Source organism: Pararge aegeria, chromosome 10 (genome assembly GCF_905163445.1).
Source record: "Pararge aegeria chromosome 10, ilParAegt1.1, whole genome shotgun sequence".
NCBI lineage: Eukaryota > Metazoa > Arthropoda > Insecta > Lepidoptera > Nymphalidae > Pararge > Pararge aegeria.
Genome location: NC_053189.1, coordinates 10,070,375 through 10,091,593, shown reverse-complemented (window position 1 = coordinate 10,091,593; position 21,219 = coordinate 10,070,375). Strand labels below are relative to the sequence as shown.

General features: G+C 36.0%; 1 protein-coding gene across 15 annotated transcripts in view; it reads left to right on the top strand.

The window, feature by feature from the left end:
* LOC120626713 (protein lap4) overlaps nucleotides 1-21,219 on the top strand; it is a 130,794-nt gene that overhangs the window by 25,651 nt on the left and 83,924 nt on the right. For all 15 annotated transcript variants that reach the window (XM_039894353.1, XM_039894350.1, XM_039894348.1 and 12 more), the window contains exon 3: nucleotides 12,760-12,928. In XM_039894353.1, the coding sequence (XP_039750287.1) occupies nucleotides 12,760-12,928 (169 nt within the window). The remainder of the gene's footprint in view (nucleotides 1-12,759; nucleotides 12,929-21,219) is intronic.

Below are 21,219 nucleotides of genomic sequence, written 5' to 3'. Positions count from 1 at the left end.
ACAGCTTGATGAAGGTCTTATTTTTCTTTCGAATTCGATTCAAATATATGATGAAACATTCCAGAGGGGTTTAAAAATAAATTTAACGTTACCTATCTTCTATATGGCTCTACAGCTAGACTGATAGTGGCGAAATTTTGCACAAAGATCCAGGAGATGGATACTTGTTATCCCGGGAAACGTTTTTTTTTTACAAACGGAAAACCAACCCTTTTTTACTGACGGAACCTTTTCACTCCAATCAGCCATGCTCACTCCAGAAAACCACGGGTTGAACTGGAGGTTGGATGGCTCAAAATTTAAAATTCAAAAAAATCATATTTATATATTATTATAATTTTAACTTTTTATGGTAGACGGGAAAACGCATAAGTCCCTGTTGGGGTGTTCGCACCTTCCAATCTACCTCTATATCAAAATGTAGGCGGACGAAGTTAAGTTATGGCTTCGTTAACAGTATTGGTGTGGTTACTTCAATAAATTAAATTGTGCTGCAGGGTCAGCTATATACCATTAGCGAGTGTGTTCAGCCGGAGGCCATCGGTTGTGTCCCCGAGTGACGTTCGGGATCCATTAACACGGGCGGTGGATCGGCACAGACTACTTACTCATGGCCTTTGTGTTGCAAACAATTCAATAACGTATCTATAATGGAATTCCACTCCGTAAGCCACGCGAGACTGGCTATAAAATAAACGCCGTCTGGTTTACTTTTAAAGACGCCATACTATGTCCCATTTGCTGGGTATAGCCTTTCTCATTCATAGGATCTCAGGCATAAGGAGCTTAGATCCACCGTTTTTTTATGTAATAATTGACACACCAAACACATATCCGAACCTAAAATTTGTCTAAAACCATAACCAATAAACAGAGGTAAAGTTAGTCTAAAAAATTACCAATAAACAGAGGTAAAATTAGTCTAAAACCATTACCAATAAACAGAGGTAAAAGTAGTCTAAAACCATTACCAATAAACAGAGGTAAAATTAGTCAAAAATCATTACCAATAAACAGAGGTAAAATTAGTCTAAAACCATTACCAATAAACAGAGGTAAAATTAGTCTAAAACCATTACCAATAAACAGAGGTAGCCAACTTAAAATAAGTAACAAATAAGTAAAAGGGTGCCTAGTCTCCGGGAGTCTTAGTCTTTTGAGTCCCTTATTCCATGGCGCCTTATTTGTAATTAATTGAAAGTTACAATTGGTGTTTAGTTATTTATTTTGGCAATAAATGATATTTTATTTATTAAGGTACACTTCGCAGGGTATGCAAGGAACACGTCGTATAAAGCCTCGCCTTGTGTCCATCAATTTGAGGCGTATAGGTGTTAAGCCTAATGTGCCTGTGACAAAGCGGCAATAATCATGGCGGTAGTTCCCGGACGAGATCTGTCACAAAGCTCTACTACAACTATAAATATGATATATGGTTAGGCCTCACCAGGAATAATAACAAATAATATAAATAGCTGACACCTGTTACGGTATGGCAGTTATATTAAACTCATACCCCCATTCGGACTCTACGCGACATCGTACTGGAACGTCGTACGAACATCGTATCGTTTAGCGGCATGTCTCTGCGGTAGGATAGCTATGTTAAAGCCTCCGACCAGACCAGAGGAAATTCAATGAATTTCCAAGTTAAATAAATAAATAAAGAAATAAATATACTACGACGATACATCTAGCCCCAAAATAAGCGTAGCTTGTGCGTATGGGAACTAAGATGACTGATGAATATTTTTATGAATAGGATACATAAATACTTATAATATGCATATAAACAGTCAGATACTGAAAAACATTCATGTTCATCACACAAACATTTTCCATTGAGTGGGAATCGAAGCCTTGGACTCGGAAAGCAGGGTCTCTGCCCACTGCGCCAATCGGCCGTCATATTGCTTGCCTCATTTTGGAGTAGCGCAGTAATATATACGCACAGTTATAAGAATTAACCTACTTTAGATTTCAATGCATTCTGCCGTTTGCATGCACGACCACAGTTTCTAGATTTTCGAAGCCAAAAGTGATGCGACACGGTGGATATTAAGTAATTTCCTTCGAGTTCCCTCACTTGACGAGGCAGCGGTTGTTTGTGTTTCTGTAACGGATATTATGAGACCGCCTTCCACTTGTATTACGCTGTTGAATTGTCAATCTGGATCAGGAAATTCCTAACCCCTTTCGACAAACTAAGTTTGGCGTCTTGCATGTAGAAAAATTTGTTACAGGTACGACCGTTAGTCAGAATGTGTTCTTGACAGTTTAGAAAGAATTTACTTATCTTAACGAATTTAATTATTATAAGCTGTTGCCCACATTCTTTGGTCCGCATTTATTACGGTTTTTACAATTCCCGTGGGTACTGTTAGTTTTCCGGGGATAAAAGTAAGCTATGTAAATCTCCGCTCTCCCAACGAACTCAATGCCAAAAATGAAGTTGATGGTTGCTCAGTTAGGGCGTGCAGAAAGAACAAATAAAAAACACACTCTTCCATTATACCTAATATTAGTATGGACTAGCCCCAATAATATTTTTTTTTCAAGTTAGTGTAGCTTGTGTTATACCCATAAGTACTAAGATGACTGATGAATATTTTTATGAATATACATAAATACTTTTAATATGCAGACGAACAGTAAGACACTGTAAAACATTCATGTTCATCACAGAATTTTTTTTAAGTTGTGGGAATCGAACACACAGCCTTGGATTCAGAAAGCACGGCTGCTGTCCATTGCGCCAATCGGCAGTCATAATAACCAACTATCATGCATCACTTCAACCATTTACCTCTCTGGGCCTCTACAAGGAAAAAGTCTTTTCTCAGGATGAGTAGGGTTTAGGATGTAGTCCACAACGCTTGCCAAACACGAGACTTTACAAGTCTGAAATGCAGATTTCCTTACGATGTTTTTTTTAGCCATTAAAGCTGATATCAAGTGATATCATACCTGCGTAAAGATTGAGACGTTTGAGGGGGATAGAACTCAGCACTACTAGGAAAGAGCCACCGAAGTCTTATCCACTAGTCTATCACCGTTTTACAAAGGTTTATTTTAAGAAGTCCGTTTTGTAGAATAAATTAAAAAGCAAAAGGGGCTTGGATTAAATTAGGTTGGTGGTTTTCGGTCAGCTTCCGGTAAAGTACATAATATATACTTGTACCAGTTCTCGTTTTAATAGTGCTCTTGGTGAATATTGAATAAAGTGGGTGCTATACCTACTGTTTTACAGTTATTTTTGCGAGTTCTTAACGGTGCCGTATAGCGTACGTTTAGTAACCGGTAAATGGACTTTATTGTTCTACATTGAATGCGTGTGATTTTTCTTTATATCAATAAGGGGTCGTGTGGTTTTAATTTGTCCTTAAAAGTTATTTTTATCCGCACTCAATATTAAGTATGAAAATGGTGCTTATTATAGCTATCTAAGAGGATATAAATAAATAAATAAATATACTTCGACAATACACATATCGCCTCCTAGCCCCAAAGTAAGCGTAGCTTGTGTTATGGGTACTAAGACGATTGATGAATATTTTATGAATAATATACATAAATACTTTAGAATATATATATAAACACCCAGACACTGACAAACATTCATGCTCATCACACAAACATTATCCAGTTGTGGGAATCGAACCCACGGCCTTGGACTCAGAAAGCAGGGTCGCTGCAAACTGCGCCAATCGGCCGTCAATTTAAGTGCGGATGATTTCGTGCAAATGTCATAACATTATTTATCCATATATGGATATGGATAAATTGCTATTTTGGTTTTTGTTCATTACATATTTAAAAAATACTTCATTCTCGAAATGAAACCAGATGAATCTAATGAGCGAATATTTCAATTGTGATTTACGTTTCTGAACGACTGAAATTTCTAACTTCAAACTTTTGCACGTCTTCTATAAGTTTCCGAAATAGACTTATTTTAATGGAGACCCGCTTTATAAACAACAAAGTTGGTCTAAAAAGTTTAACATTCTCTGTATTCCTATGATTCTTGGTATTCCAAGTAAATCTTATTAACAATGCATATTTTATTCTAATTATTCACGATGATATAATGAGTCTAATCTTTTTACTACCATCTCACTTGTGTCATTTCCGAACATAACTGGTTTATTTGTATATTTGGTGTAATGGACACAAAAAAACTGTGTAAATTTAACAGCACTGTTAATTACTACCACATTCGACGTAGTTACGTTTCTGGATATAACTAACATTAATTAAAACCTAGGTATTATGTTGCGTACCTAATAATTTGCTTGGAATATCACAATAAATAAAATCAATTGATGATTTAAAATAATAAACTCTTCTCATTATTAGAAAAGACCCGTGCCCTGTAGTGGCAATATGTTAATTGTGATTAACAATAAATGCACTTTGCGAGTCAGGGCTCGCTCACATGGGGACTAAATAGCCAATTTTTTTTTGGCTTTTGTGTACTTCCTACTTCAAGGTCTCCATAAGTCCATACTTGGGGCCCTTTAGATTGTATTATGAACAAATAACCTTTTGCATTTTAAACCGTGTTTCATTGTTTTGTTTTGTGTTAACGCCTAAAAATTATTCGTTCTAGGTTCTAGTGTCAGAGTAACTCGAAGCAATAACCAAGATAAATACTAAAGTTTACTACACAAGTGGGAAAAAATTAATACATTCATTTAGGCAATTAAAAATTTGTAAGCAACTGATAAAATCGGGTCAATTTTTTTCTGCTGAAATACACGATCGTAGTTGATTGAATTGATACCGCCGCCGCAGCGCGCCTCCCACGCTCGATGTAGGATGCACCAAGCTATTAATTTAATTTTAATAAATAAAAATATTCTTGACACAGATGTTTTCAGTTTCAATAAATTCATGTTTGAATTCGTTTTTACATATTTTTAACAAGATTGATAATTTAATTCAGCTTAATATATTGTTATTGAAGGATTTGTGCGATGTCTAAATTATTGAAAGTTTATTGACAGAAAATTTGTTTACGAATCCCTTTTGTCCTACATACATAGATATATCCTACAATTATTGTACTATTGACATAGTACAGTCACGTCGATATAAACTATAAATACTGAACCAGCTAGCTGCTACACAAAAAACATGCTATTTACTAGAAATGGAAGCGGAACCTTCAATTTGCTTTTATAGACATTTCAAAGCCCGCCCGACATTGCCGCAGCAACATGCTTCCTACTTCTTTGAAAAGCCATTCACCCTTCGCATAAACAAAAGCGTTGCACTTAAAGACAGATTCTTCGTAGCTGGGCATACCTTTCCGAAAATAGACTCACTTACCGACCGTTCAACGTAAGCAAAACCATTTTTACCGGCTCGAACTCAAAAAATTGCTCAAATAAATAAACTATCCGTTTCCTATTCTAAACATTGAACAGGTGAAGTAAATCTTGATAGATAGATGTAACGCGCTTTATATATTATCCTAAACTACTTTTGGGGATAACGAATGAACGTGAACTTGGTACTTAGATACTGTTGTTTTCGGCAAACTCAGGCAGGTGTCTATTGTAAACAATAATTGTTACGTCTTGGTTGGTTCGTTAGGCGCTTATTATTCACCTTACTTCGTCAGTCTTCAGAATTTGCATTTGCAGGAAAGTGCAATGATTGTACTCATTATGTAGCCGAATGACCGATTTTGAATCAATAATTTTTATGGTCCCATAGTATGTACATTTGCGTCAAGAAACCTGGGCGATGTGTCTTCTAACACAATGCGATTTCTCGGCACAATGCGAACATGAGAAGCTCATGTGCAAATTGCCCAAAGAGCGCTGCTTCGCTTCTGGCCCTGGGCGGGACGTGTTTGAGAGCACCAAGATCATCGCCACCAAGCTCTTCTATACGCATTAATTAATTGACTGTAGATCATATACCTGTCTGTTAGTCTAAGTTTGCTTGGTATTAAAAATTGGTAAATAATAATCACTCGTGTCGATAGAACTTCTTACAGTGTAATTTGGCTCCCTGAGCAACACAACCTTGTGGTATATTGCCATAAAACACGTCTATAAAAAACAGCAATGAAAAAAACTGATTCTAATCTGTAGGTGCATTTGTTCGTTCTATTATAAAAAAATTACAATATTTCTCTTTTTCCGTTGGCATAATATAATAAGACAGAATCTTTGTTTTAAGTAGGCCTCTACAGTAATTAAAGGACGCGACGCTAGGAATCTTTTAAGCCGGCTGACCTACTTACTCCCGAGCTGGGTCGGAGGTATAACGTTGATTGTTTGCAATTCCCCCATAGATTGTCTGCCCTAGCTTGGCAAATATAATTGATGACGCCACGCCTATTGGAATGCCCGTCCGCAAAAACCGGATGCCATAGGTCACACTGTACCGTTAATAACTATCGTGTAATTAGAAAACCAGTTCATAATGTATTTTTAACTACGAGTACAATGCCGCGAATAAATCTAACTAGAATTAACCATCTAATTTACCAATTTCGCTTAGTTGGCTACCCAGCAACTAAACTAATTATGTTATCAAATTTTGCGGTGCGAGATTGCGCATAGATTTAAACGGGAAATATCGTCGTGATCGTTGAAAATTAATGCTTTTACCGTTCTTATTGCATTTATATTTAACAGTTATTGTAGCAAATTCAAATGATTTTAAAACTTTAGTTTTCTAATTTTTTATAAATCTTAACATTTACCTCATTTTTATTTTATCACCATTATGGAAAAACTTTGTAGCTTATTTAAAATGGTTATTGTAAAGTTTTACAAAATTGATCCGCACCGAATCTACGACATTTGAAATTACAATTTATTTCTCAGAAATGTTGTGTAACAAAAGTAAAAAAGAAGTAATTTTTTAGAGCAGATTAGTTAATAAACTGTCAACAACTCCACGTAACCTAGCTCCAAACGGCAAACTAGAATTCATGCAGGCAAACAGGTATCCATTACGCGATGCCCGGTCTAAAGCTTCGTGTACAAAGAAGTCTGCCAATATAGCCAAGAGATAAGCACATATTGTTTGGGCCAACGACCGAATAACGCACGTCGAATTTTTATGCAACTACTGAGCCCTTTCCTGCAATCTCTCCTTCCGTTTCCGGTTTTCGAAAAGTCGAGTGAGATATAGGTAGAACTCTTTTGCAGAAGCATAACAAGTTTGAAACTCGTAGCAAATGTGTAAAAGTAGTTTTTGCATTAGCACGGCAGTATTGCTGACCAGAAGATACTCGGAGGGTCTTCTGTGATCGCAGCTGTAATTTACGCATATTATTGTGGCGTATTTCAAATGCAGTTGAATCGCAGTGGTTACACGGAGTAATTAACCAATCAGGTTATTCGATTATGACGTGATAATTTGATGCACTCAATAATCGCTCGGTCGAAACGCACCCTAATAATTGTTCTCACCGTGCCGTGTATAATCGGATAAATACCGTTGACTGCACTTTAATCTTGGGAATAAAACTCCATTTGTATTTAAATCTCTGTACGAATTCATATTATGCAGAAGCGAACCAACAAGTTCGTTAAAAATAATTTAATTAGGATAGGTAGGTACCTACTCGTACCGTAAGTTTGAAGTCACTAAAATATCATTAAATATTACTCACGCTAATGCCTGTTTCACTTATGCCCGTTTTTACTAAACCTGAGCATCGCCTAAATCCTAGATGTAGAAGATGTCAACAGAAAAAAAAAACGTTTCACCAGCTCTTAGGTAAATATTGGTGAACGGTTGATGCATGCCTATGACTCTTCTTGCGTTACCTATTTAGGCATTGCTTTGTTCATGGTTACCAAAAACGGGTGTTAGTTCCACGTTAGGAATATTCAATACCTACATAAAATGAACCGCCCGAACAGGCAATTGAACCTACGACCTATAATTGATGGTGTCCAAAATAACAACCATTAGAACAACGAGGCAGATAGCTGCCTCATAAGAGACGCTCATAATATGTGAGTACGAGTGAATGAGTAATAAAACATGGCCTCTATCTATTAGTTTTATTTTTATCTTTGAGAAGTTTTCAATTGAGCCAGTTACTGTTTGCTAAGTACGTGCAATTTTTAGTTCAATAAATCAAAATTAATTTAGTCTTTAAAACAAAGAAAATAGAGGTTTATTAACAAAAGTTTAGGTAGTTCGTTGCGTTTGCGTTTACTTTAAAAATTCTGCGTTCGAAACCCGTGTTAGTGATGGAAGCCGAAGTAAATTTCTTACATAAAGTTTTATTCCAATAGTTTTCATATCATATTAACATTGTGGGTCGGACTATGCGCGCTTTCGCGATTTTTATTAGATATAAAATGTAACATACCTCTCTTTCTCGTGTAACGAAATGTGCTTAAACGTGACCTTAAAATTTAACTCAATTCAAAAGGATTATTATCGAAACGCCTAAGGAGTAACAAAAAAAACCAACTTCGGAAATAAATGTTGAACAAACTGTAAAGTAAATAAATTCCTGTAGTTGTGCTACCACTTATTTCCAGTCGCGAATAAATAAGCATCGCAGGCGTAATATTTTTATGTTGTTTGTTTTATAGCGAAAACATTGCACATTTATGCAATAATGGTCGTGATTTGCCGTTACTTTTTAAAGAGTGACGTTGTCTATCGAAACTCATTTTCAGATCTACATCAAATTTAAATTTCGAATAAAAAAAGATCCTTTAACGTTACAGTGTTTATATTCTCGAAAACGACTCGAGGTTGCGAGCGTGAAAATGTTAGATTACTGGTAAAGAATAACCTTGTTCCCAGACTTTACAATGTTTAGATGAACGTTTTGAAACAGTGAACAATTGTAAATTATTTTGTGAACCGCAATGTTTACGTGTCCATGTGCCAATTAATTATACCAGAGGCGGCCTTCGGAAGCCTTGCTGGGCACTTGTGCTCCCAATGAGCGCAATCACCGCAATTGGAACGTTAGACTAGCAACCTAATATATTTTACATCTTAATTGATTCAACAGCTCCTGGAATTGTTCATGTTAATGCAACTGGCAACACTCAATCAGTTGTAGTTGCGAAGGACAAATAAGCTTTCTTGATTGGTTTTGGTAGGATTTTATTATACCTACATCAAAAAATATAAGTATTCAGTCTACCCTAGAAAGGAGTGTAATGATTTTAGGGTTTATTTTCTTGTCTGTTAAATCTTGACACCAATCCCTGGTGCAAAAAAAAACATCTGAGCCGAATAATTTCTATTTCTGGCTTGGAAGAAGGCACTGTCTCCCATATCCTCTTCTCTTGCCCTAAACTCCTTCATCCCCTCTATGATGTTCTCCCAGTCCAAGTTCCTCGTCCTCTAAATGTTGAGTGCCTTTTAATGTCTGTGTTTAGCCCATTCTGTAGATTCCTATGTAAATATGTTAAGTGTAATAATATTAAGTTGTAAATATATATGTAAGAACCTTCCTATCTCCAACAAACTAACATTCTAATTATCTGTTTTTCTGTTGGAAATTAACTCATAAAGGAGAAGCAAAAAATCTGCTACTTATTTAAATGCGTCAAGATTAAAATTTGGTCTTCCTCATATTTCACCGATCATTCTCAAAAGCGTGTCTCCTCCATACCACGTGACATTGGCGAAGTAAATCGTACCCAATTGGTACAAACGCAAGCCATAAAAAAAAAATTCTATTTCACTACTAAAGGTAAAAGTAGGTAGTAATAAGCTATCGGGAGCGACAAACTGTTATCCGTTTAGTGGTTCCGCCCTCCGCCTGAAAATAACAGTAATATGACAGGTAATTATGATTCAGTGTAGGTTTTGACGGCCTCCCGGTCGCAACGGTGAGCCCTGTGAATTTAATTCCCGGGTTCGAATGCCGGCAGGGGCAATTTGGAAATTTGTATAGAAGCAGGCGTTACTTTGCGGAAATCCATGATATATTATCAAAATTAAGCTTAATTTGCTATACTCCGCGAAAAGCAGGAGAATCTGTGTGGTGTAATTTATAATTTCTTCAATCCTTATACTCCACACCAAACTAATGAGGTGGGAGGGGCTTAGATAGATTAGGTGGGGGTCAGAAAGGTATAAAAGGCGACACATTTGGCGAATTTTTCACTTAACAATTATTCAATGTAAAGTCAACATCTCCTGATGATGCTCCGGTTTCGGAGCGAAAAGGGCGTAGAGGGTGTATTGCCGAGGATCTGTTTGGTGTGGAGTATAAGGATTGAAGAAATTATAAATTACACCACACAGATTCTCCTGCTCTTCGCGGAGTATAGCAAATTAAGCTTCATTTTGATAATTTGGAAATTAATAATTTCTCTTTGGCCGTGGTTAGTTACCCCCTGCTGACAAAGACATGCCGCTTTGCGATTTAGTGTTCCGAGGCGATGTCGCAGAGAAACCAGTTAGGGGTATTACTACCCCGTAACTAATTAGTCCGCTACCATCGTAGACTGCATCATCACTTACCGCGAGGTGAGATTGCAGTCAAGGGCTAATTTGTAGTGAAACAAAAAACAAAAGTTGAATACTGATGACAAACAAGTGGTTATAGCTTCATTCGAAATATGGACCATTGAAAGTAGATTGTAACTATATCTTCAGTAGGTACTGACTTACAAATGTCGACGCAATCGACAAGATCATAAAAAAAGTTACGTAATAAATTTCGGCACTGGCAAGTGAACCGTGGTCGAATTCGTCAAGGTACCTACTCTGTCAGCAATGGCCAGGGAGAAGACGGTTTTTGTCTGGCCTAGGGAGCCTTCGGCTTCGGCCTTCCAGTTACCGCCGTACTGACAAAGACGTGATAGGGTTATGGGTTATTTTTTAAAATAACTGCCATACCCCAGACAGATTGGCCCGCTACCAACTTAGACTGCATAATCACTTACAGGTGAGATTGCAGTCAAGGGCTAACTTATAGAGAAAATAAAAAAGTTGAATCCCATTGATACTGCAAATAATTAAACCGATTAAAAGTATAATAGCTAATTGTAATCGGATTTGTATAATTACTGCAAAGTTGTGTGCGAGATCTCTGTAGGTAAGCTTGTCTGGTTGGCGGGCAGGTTTTCAAGTGATGAGTTTTCAACGATTACTTGGTGCAGTAACATGAAAGAAATATACATTTTATTTAATTCTGTTACACAAACTAAGCTGCGCTGTGTATGATATCGAAATCGACACAGTGTGCACTTCGTTACTGCGCAGACACATCCTTTCAAGTCCTTACTGTCGAGTTCGAAGCGATAAACCAGAAGAGCTAAATGCACACCATACATAATTATGCCTCTTTTAACTTACTTATACCTATTTTAATTTTTTTTATAATAATAATTATAATAAAATTGCCATACACTATTGTTTGAACAAATAAAACTAACACAAACAGTAAAATATTTAACAGTATAAAGTAAACAAGTAAGAGTTGTAGAAAAAAAAAATCCAAAATAAACAAAACAACTGTAATAGATATAACTGATTAAATGACTTACTATTTATCTATTTATTTCAAATAGAACTCGTTTTGCATAGATACATCTATTCATATTCACTTTGTAAGCTAAGGTAGAATTTCTTTAGCTTGTGTTTTAATACTATTTCGCTAAGAGTATTATCACATGTATTTTCTCTTCTTATAGAAATAGGGCGATACAATTTTAGGAATGTGTCATAACTCTAAAGATCTTTATGAATATCATGGGCCATAAGCTCTTTACTTTATTCGTACTCAAAGTATTCAAGTCGTTATTATGTCCATATAAAACATTTGTATGATCCTTTATCAATCTGTATCATAACATTTATATGAATGCAATTGTTTGCCTCTTCCCGTGTTATGTGCTCATATCATTTTTGGAACGAACTGTCAAAAAACTATTTGTTGAACCTGAGGTCATTTCGTTATTGTCTTCCAGAGTATGCCATAACGGCTACATAACCGAGAGACTTAAGCTCAATGAATCATATTTAATGTATGTAGATACTGTATCTACTTATAGAAAACATATTGCTTACAATGACAATGTACTGCCACACAAAACATGTTAAGGTCGTTAAAATGGTTGTGGACCGAAATGTTGAAGAGGTCACCATATTTGGTTACTCAATGCCTTTAGCGTTACAAAATCATCTTGTACTTTAAAGAAACTGGTTTCAACTTATTGCTTTTTAAAAGCTATAGACGTATTATTTGTAAAATGTTTCCGGTTATCTAGAAGTCTTGCCAACCCGTATTAATTAACAGCCTCGTGGTTTAAGCTCAAAATTTCATTTTTGACGGTGATGACCTAATTATATAAATCTGTTACTTACTATAGCTAGTTAGTGCTTTCATATATATAGATTATTGTTTTTCTTCTACCACCATATTACAACCAAAATAATACTTAGGTACCGTGTAAAATTTTCCCTTTCGGTGTAGCCGTCCTGGCTAGACGTAGTAGTATAGTAGTATAGACACATTTTACTTTGACATATCTGTTTATTAAATTCCTAGAAGTTCATGTGGTAAAAACCTGGTCCTACAAAAACGCACCCGGAGCTTTTTAAGTATAAAAAGAAAATCCTATGTCCGACTCCAAGATATAATCAATCAAAAGCGATCTTTGTGTCTAATTTCGTCCTGATCGGCGTCTTGGTTGAGCATTCATAAAATCATCAGGTTTTACTATAGTTGCCGTGCCGTAACAAGTGTCAACGTTCGTGTACGTAACATCTTTAGTTACAACTCAATTCCTATTTCAGACATTCCCGACATACCAGAAGACATCAAGAAGCTGCGAGCCCTGCAGATTGCGGATTTCAGCAGCAACCCCATCCCCCGCCTGCCAGCGGGCTTTAGCCAGCTTCGGGCACTTACCGTCCTCGGCCTCAATGATATGTCACTCACAAGTTTACCCAGCGATTTTGGAAGGTAAGAATACCCGGCAGACTCAATAACCTTCTAATATATTTACCTATTTAAAGAAGCTTGAACCCACACGGCCGCAGTTTTTCTATACCAAGAGGCACAAAAAATTAAGCTACTATCGAATTGGCCAGCTAGGCTATTGCTTCAGCTATGGCTAGAGTATCAACACATGCATCCTTAACTAGCAACCTTTCCAGCCTCCAAAGACTCAGCGTCATGCCATCAAGTATCTTGCCATCGCTTCAGGCCTATTGGTTCTATTAAATATATTTAGTTTGTCCAGTGTCACATATTTTAGTCTAGACTATAATTATGGAGGTACGAGTACGTTATAATTACGCTACATACTAAAGCACTGTTTTCTTTAAAGTTTATTTTAAACTCATAATGAAGAAGACTTTTCTTTTTATACCATCTATATTTTTAAAGACACACCCGGTAAACTCCCCTTCCTTTTAGCTTGCCCACCAATTTAAGTTTTGGGCAGGAATGAACAAAATAAAACGTATAGGTCAATACAAAGAATACTGTAGAATTTACATAAGTGTGGCTTAGAAATTTTAGCATGGAGAAACTGTGGGGGATGTAAACCCCGATTGTGCAGGACAGAATTTTGTAAATCTGACTCTTGAGCATACATTACACGTACGGTCAAATGGAATAGCTAAAAAAGTATTAAATATAAAGGCAATATCTTAAATAAAAATCAAAAGATTAACATAGTATGAGCCTTTATCTATACAGTTTTTTTGCGGTCTAGAGGTCATACTAAGATCGCACAGTAATTGCGATACTTATTTCTTATATACGTTGTGCTTATTTATAAATGAATTTGAATTTACGCCATAGCTCGCAAATTTTATTTCCATAAATCGCCTTATTTACTATTGGTATTTCTAAAAGAACAAGGGTCGTCACTCGTAACGTTCGAATAAAATCGGAAATGTTTGGATTCCAGTAATAACTCTCTCAGTTTGAAGAGTAAATGCGGTTTTGCAATACAAAGTTCCTAGTTCGTAACGAGATCGAAAGTTGAGTGGAAAGTTACTACCAATTGCGAACCTTTCTTTCCTATGCGTAAAACATACCGGCATAACATGTTCTATATATATTGTTTGTGTTACTTTATAAAAATACTAGCTGACCCGTGCAACTTCGTTTGCACCAAATTGGTTATTACAGTTAGTAATATCTTCAAAAAAACCTAATAATTGCAGCGCCACCTACTGGGTTCAGTTTTATTTCCAAACTATACTATACGCGGCCGGGCGGGCCCGCGGCATTTTTCTTGCTGTTAGCATTTCTATCCCTGTCGTAACTTCTAAACGATACTTAGGTCCAATTAGAATAATTTAAAAAGGAATTCGCAGGTATATAATCAATTTTTATGTTTATTATAAAACCATTTATTTGGAAAAGGATTAATATCATGATACTCCTATCTTTTGATTGTACCCGTGTCTTGATTGACAAATTATAACAAAAAGCGGTGACTTAACCATAACAGTTAGATATATCCCTCACGGACTTTTTTGTAGATAACAATGATTACTTTGAGCATGTAGTACATTATTTTTATGTATTATCAATACGTATGGCGTTCGCCAGTGAAGCTTCAAGTCGGTATGACATCTTTAACAAACAAAAATTGTTATATTTCAGCCAATTTACATAAAACCATGATAAAACATACAATAAAACCTTCCGCATAAGTTTCTCTGTACTGAAAACCGTATGAAAATCCGGTTGGTAGTTTTTCAGTTTTCGTGCCCAGACAGACAGACGGGCAGACGCGACGGGAGATTTGGTTATACAATATATAAAGAAAATGTTTTAGATAAGGTTTAGTTTTAGCTTCCCTCACATGGTTTTATATTTTAATCGTAGTTTTTCAATTCAAAAGAGCGTTGATAACTTTCCCCTTATTGTCGGAGAGATAGAGTTCGATTTGCCTAAAATGCACAGAGCTTGGGAACTTTTCGAAGCTCTGTGCATTTTAAGCAATTAATATCACTTGAGGAGAGTTAGCTCTCCATAATGTTCTCAAAAGCGTATGAATTCCACCCACCCGCATATGGCACTGGAACTTTTTGAGAGGAGATCCTATATAATAAGGACGACATTTAAAGACGGAGTTGTAGTTACCCTAAATTGTTACATAGATGGTCAAACTTAAGACTGGAAAACGAACGGCGCCGTTCTCAAGTTCAACTTTAAAGCCCAAACTTACACTTTATAACCACTTCCATGTTTATTATATTTCTCTTTCCATTCAGTGGGCTATCGCGTAGTGATTTTACTAAAGTGATTTTATGTACACACAGCGCTTATGTCACAGCTCCAATTTGATGTTCGATCCTACGGTAAAATATGATCAAACATATTCAGATAAAACAACTAGTATACGAGTAGTTTGCAATGCTTTTCTTACAAACATAATACATATTTTTTATTACAGAATACATTGTCTCCGTAGTCTCTTAGTTTTATTATAATATTCGTTAGGCACTATAAAAAATAAGCTAAGTCCATATCGGTATTTGTTGTTGCCAAAAGAATTTGTGAAATAGATATTCTTATTGACAGTAGTTTTCGAGCGTTTTTTTTGCCGTTTGTTATATTTATAAAGTATTCATCTGGAACTGGTTTTACTAACTAGGTCGTAGATTTATTGTGTTTTAGTAACTAAACTGGTAGGTACGAGTTATGGTGTTTATGTTATTACTCTGGCTGACCGATAGGTGATAAACGGTACCAACTATAGTTGTAAACTATGCATAAATCGTAGCTTCACCTTGAAAACTTATTTAAAGATTGGAAATCTGGAGCTGATCTAAAACTAGATCCGGCAGGTGGCGCTGCAATAAGGTTCTTAGTTTTTTTAAGATATTAAAACAGATAATAACCGATTTGATGCAGACGAAGTTGCGCGGGTCAGCTAGTTGCATAATATATTTTCATGAAATGTTTCCCTTCACAATGTTTTCTGCAAATAAATAATTTCATTTAATTTCAAAAATGAGGATACCCAGTTTGTAGTTATTGTCGGCGAGTCAGTGTTATAAAAATTTCGAATTTTCGCTTAGCCAATGGCGCCCAATTTTCAAAACTGGAAACATTCCACGGTTTTACTATGAAATAAGTGCGCGTTAATTATGAATTAAAAATAAAGGTAAGTAACAAATACGGCATAGTTTTTTTCACTCATGGTCAGTACAGTTAGGTATAATTATATAGATACCTACTTACCTTACTGCCTTTAATAACACGATGTCGTACATTATGTTCATGTTTATTATGATATGTTTTCCGAGGACCGTCACATTGTACGAGCATGCAGCGTTCATGGTCATTGTAAATTGATATGGCATAACATTTTGCTTATTATCATACGCCTGTGTTATTATTTATTGGAGAATGCACCCCTTTGTTTCTATTAGAAAATGCAAGAATTGCAATTTTAAAGGCGCCTCGCCCACCGCTTCATTCAATTATGGTGCTCGTCCTTTTCTAGTTCATATTGAGTGGTTTATATGAAGTGCGGCGACTGAAAGGCTACTTTGTTTCATTATGGAAAATTGTATGATAAGTAATAGAAAACCATTTGTTACATGCGTTTATGGTTCGTGGTTATTATATATTCTTAATTGATGAATTTCTCAATGATAAGGCTGCTTAGATGCAGTCGACTCTGCTATTAACTCACAGGATAAAGAATAGTGATTGTTGAATCAACAAGTTTAATTAATTTTGGTAAAGAATACCTTTTAAGTTTATCGTAGAGTTATTTTTGGTAGAAGCTGCCTCTCGAACCGGTGCGATGGTAGAATCACTATACAGACGGACTAGTACCAAAAGTGTTTGTTATAAATAATACAGTGCTTATAATAATGCGTATAATAAACAATGCTTAGATTATGTAAACAAAATCAAATTGTTTTTTAATTCTGAAACGTTACACTTTGATAAAAACGGGCAGTGCGACTTGCGGATAAGCTCTACTGGAGTCGATCCATAAATCGCGGAAGAAGTTGTGACTCTCTTTGTGTTTTATATCCAATTTAAAAAGGGGAGTGTTCTCAAAACTTGTTAGCTTCAAAACTATCGTCCGTTTCTCAGATCGTTTCTAACGAAGGAAAACTTTTCTTTTTTCTGTAATTCATATTTTTGGGTCATTCGTTCTCTTTTTTTAGTATGTTTAAAGTTTGATTATGTAATGCTATTTTAATTATAGTTCGTAAAAGCTTCTTACCTGCATAAAGAACCTTACGTTGTATTACTGAGGTCAGTGCAAACTGCGTTCAGCGACACGAGCTGTATAGCAACGATTTTTTTGTGAGAACTTTGAGGTGTGCTATAGAGCTTCGGGGACTAGGTTGAACGATCCAAGGCTGACCCATTAAATATTATATGAGCGAAGTTGTGAACAAAGTTGGTAGTTGCATTTAAAATTTCGTATCGTTTAACTTTTATTTTTACAGTGCCTAGAAAAGAAAAAGTGGCCAAGGCAAACAAGCTATTCATACGTATGACCTTTTCCTTTTTTGGCTTGGCTACAGTTTGGCGGGTTACAATGGAGGATACATTTGACCTCAATTACATAATATAACAACATGTGTTATACCAAATAACTAAAACATTTTACCATCCCTTCCCGGTGATACATGATTTCCTACAATTTCGATTGTACAAAAAATGAAGAACTATGTTTGACATTGTGCTATTTCATTCTTATCATCCAAAGTCATCTGTTTAGAACATACCAACGAGCTATTTAAATTGTTGCTCTGATATTTAGTATCTACTATTTAAAATCATAATACTATGTCATATATTTCTATAAAGTTTATGTAGGTGAATGGCACGTGTTATGATAAACATTCAGGGCGCGCCGGCCATAAGACCATAATCACGACAGGCCGCTTCTTATCTCACCTGCTATTTTTTATTGCTACGACATTGTTACTCTACGTATAACATAAATAGGCTATAAACTAGTAGATACTTAGTATTTGCATATAAATAAAGCAACCGGAAGTTTTGACGATCACGACTAAATTTCCTATTTCGAACATATTCTAATGCATTGCCACCATTTCAGGTACGTATCTGACATTTACTCGCTTATTTTATAAACTTGATATGTTTTCGCTAAATGGAAGCTAACAAGATTCATTGAAAGACTTACATTTAGTGAACCGCTGAATGGTGGAACAATTTGTTGTAAATTAGCGTTGTGTCGAGCCGAGTTAACTAACATTAGTGAATGCACTTTATTATCGATGTTTCTTTTATATTTTATTCATTCACCAATGACTAGGGCCATATTTTCAAGGATTTGGACTGTATACACTGAGTACTAGCGATAGCGCCACTAAATTTTACTCTATATCTAACTCCACTCTTTTCATTCTAATTTTATGTGTTTTTTCTGCGGTGTACAATAAAAGTACAAAAAACAAAAAAAGTAAAATTCATTCACTCGTTCTGGTCAGTTGGATCCTTTCAATTCACACTACTTGCACAGCTTTTACACCTATTATGCGTAGGTCGGCAGTCCTCTTTGTGTCACATCAAACATCCTCAAGACTGTTGGTGCTGAGCTGAGGTCTCTCTTGGAGAGATTATTTTGTCATGATATGAATTAGCCTTATCGATTAAGATATTAATGTTCTTTTGGTCAGGTATATTCAAGTAATCTGCCATAGTAAGTCACGCGACATCGTGAATTCTGAATTCAAATTCCTAACGCGCGGCTGCAGCGCTACTGTCACGCGACAAATAATTGATATAACGTCTATGATTCATCAAAACTGTTATAGCGTGCATGCCGGTAATTGAAGGTACCTTAAATCTTTTGATTAGTTACCGATTATCGATTTAATTCATGCTCTGAAATGTTTACTAGGCTTTATCTTTGGAATCAAATCGATTCGAGACAGCTGACTTGCATCACATCACTATGGTTTTTATTTGCTGCGATAAACCCAATTTTTAATACAATATGGGCCACTTGGTGATTCTTGCGGAATCTCGTACGGAAGAAGTGTTTATATCGTCGTTAAATTGAAAAGTGGGCCACCCAAGAGGTAACAATACCCGAAATTATTTCTTGCATCTTTTGTACAGAACTCCTTACATACGTAAATTATAACTTTTGTCGTGATTCATCGAATGACGTTCGTGTAACGTGTTTAGTAAGAGCTAAGAACGGATCGCTAAGTAGGTACTTTGACATCTGCTTAGGAATGCGGCGTCAAGGCTTTAAATATTAAACACGGTCCAGCGTTCTTATTGGTAAACAATATCCTACATTTATCAAAATTAAGCTTAATTTGCTATACTCCGCGAAAAGCAGGAGAATCTGTGTGGTGTAATTTATAATTTCTTCAATCCTTATACCCCACACCAAACAGATCTTCGGCAATATACCCTCTACGCACGTTTCGCTCCGAAACCGGAGCATCATCAGGAGATGTTGACTTTACAATGAATAATTGTTAAGTCATTGTAAAGTCAACATCTCCTGATGATGCTCCGGTTTCGGAGCGAAACGTGCGTAGAGGGTATACTGCCGAAGATCTGTTTGGTGTGGGGTATAAGGATTGAAGAAATTATAAATTACACCACACAGATTCTCCTGCTTTTCGCGGAGTATAGCAAATTAAGCTTAATTTTGATAATATATCATGGATTTCCGCAAAGTAACGCCTGCTTCTATCCAATATATCCTACATTAGTCACTAGCTATAGTAGCGTACATAAAACAAACGATTTTTTTTATTTGTGTACGTGGATACATCGATAAAATTATTGACAAACAAATTAATTAATTATTAACAACATATAAGGGCTATATGAGCACGTCAATGGCATTGAGTGTGCCTAAGGGCGGATCTCACTAAAGATATCTCTTTATGTACTTCGAATCTGGCGCGTTGTTGATACATTTGTTTGTTTTTTACTCCTTCAAACAGACTATCTGTGTTAGTAATATGGTGTTTTTTTGTCATTATCATTTAAAACGAACTTTTTTTTCGAATCTTGTAGAATAATTCACAATTTTCTCATGCACTTTTATATGCATTCATACACAGGCTTTGTTGAGCTTTTATGACATAGTTCTTCCCCGGAAGAACTGTCATAAAAGCAACATAAAACAACCGCCATGCTTATTCTGTCTCCAAGCAACATTGCTGCGTTTCGGTCTGAAGGGCGTGGTTGCCGGTGTAATTACAGGCACTCAGGTGTGTACCTATTTGTAACTTCCGTGCCCTGCGATGGTTGCTCCGTTTGTAGGCGGTTTTCCAATTACCATCGAATGGGCCATCTTCTCGGTCCGTCTGTTATTACAACATACATCTACATATTAAAAAGTCCCAAGTATTGACAAATAGTTGCTTAAATACAGAAATTCAAAAAGTATTTCTGAATGAAGCTACTTAACATCTCTGATTGACTTGACTGACCTATCACACATCTCAGGGAGGTCAGTCAGGACAGTAGATCTTTAGTGATAATGGCGATATAGTACAAACACATACGCATAGGTAGGTTTTTTGATAAATGACGAAAGTACCTATGTTACAAATTGAGTTAAAAAGTAAAGTGATACCAGACGTTTCTATTGTATGTCACGGCGATGCCCGTTTAAGCCAACAATGGGTGAAGGTTCTCTGCAGTTCCGCTGCATTTAAATTAAAGTGCGACGCTTTTAAAACTGGCGCAACCGCACGTATTTTACAACCGGCATTTAAATCTTCAGTTTCATTAATAGTTTTAAATAAATTCCCTTGGTAAGCTTACTTTGACAAGCCCTTATTTATAGGTGTAGGGAACTAACTTACCAGATACTGTATGTCGTAAATCGCTGGAACTTAGTATTATAGTATATATTTGTGTTCTGTTTGTTAGTGTCAATAAAACTCGAGAACGGCTGGACCGATTTGGCTAATTTAGGTCTTGAAATATGCCTGTAACAAATTCTGTACATGGAAGAGTCCTATCTCGTAGTATGACTTCAGATCGTGCGAAGTTTCATGTGAATTTATTAATTAGTTTCAGCGTGATGCGCGGCCTTCTTTAAATTAGGCAAAACCAGAGTAGGTCCTCGGGACGGGAATTTGTGATTGTCAATGTTTACGTGGTTGAAGGTTTTAAATAGTGGGTTAATGAAGCTCAAAGAGCAAGAACAGTTGCTTGAACAGATTATGTTAAATTGTTTTCCAAGAATTTTAAACGCGCTTGCCACTTAGAAAAGACGCGATACATCAAAAATAAAATTAAAAATAGCA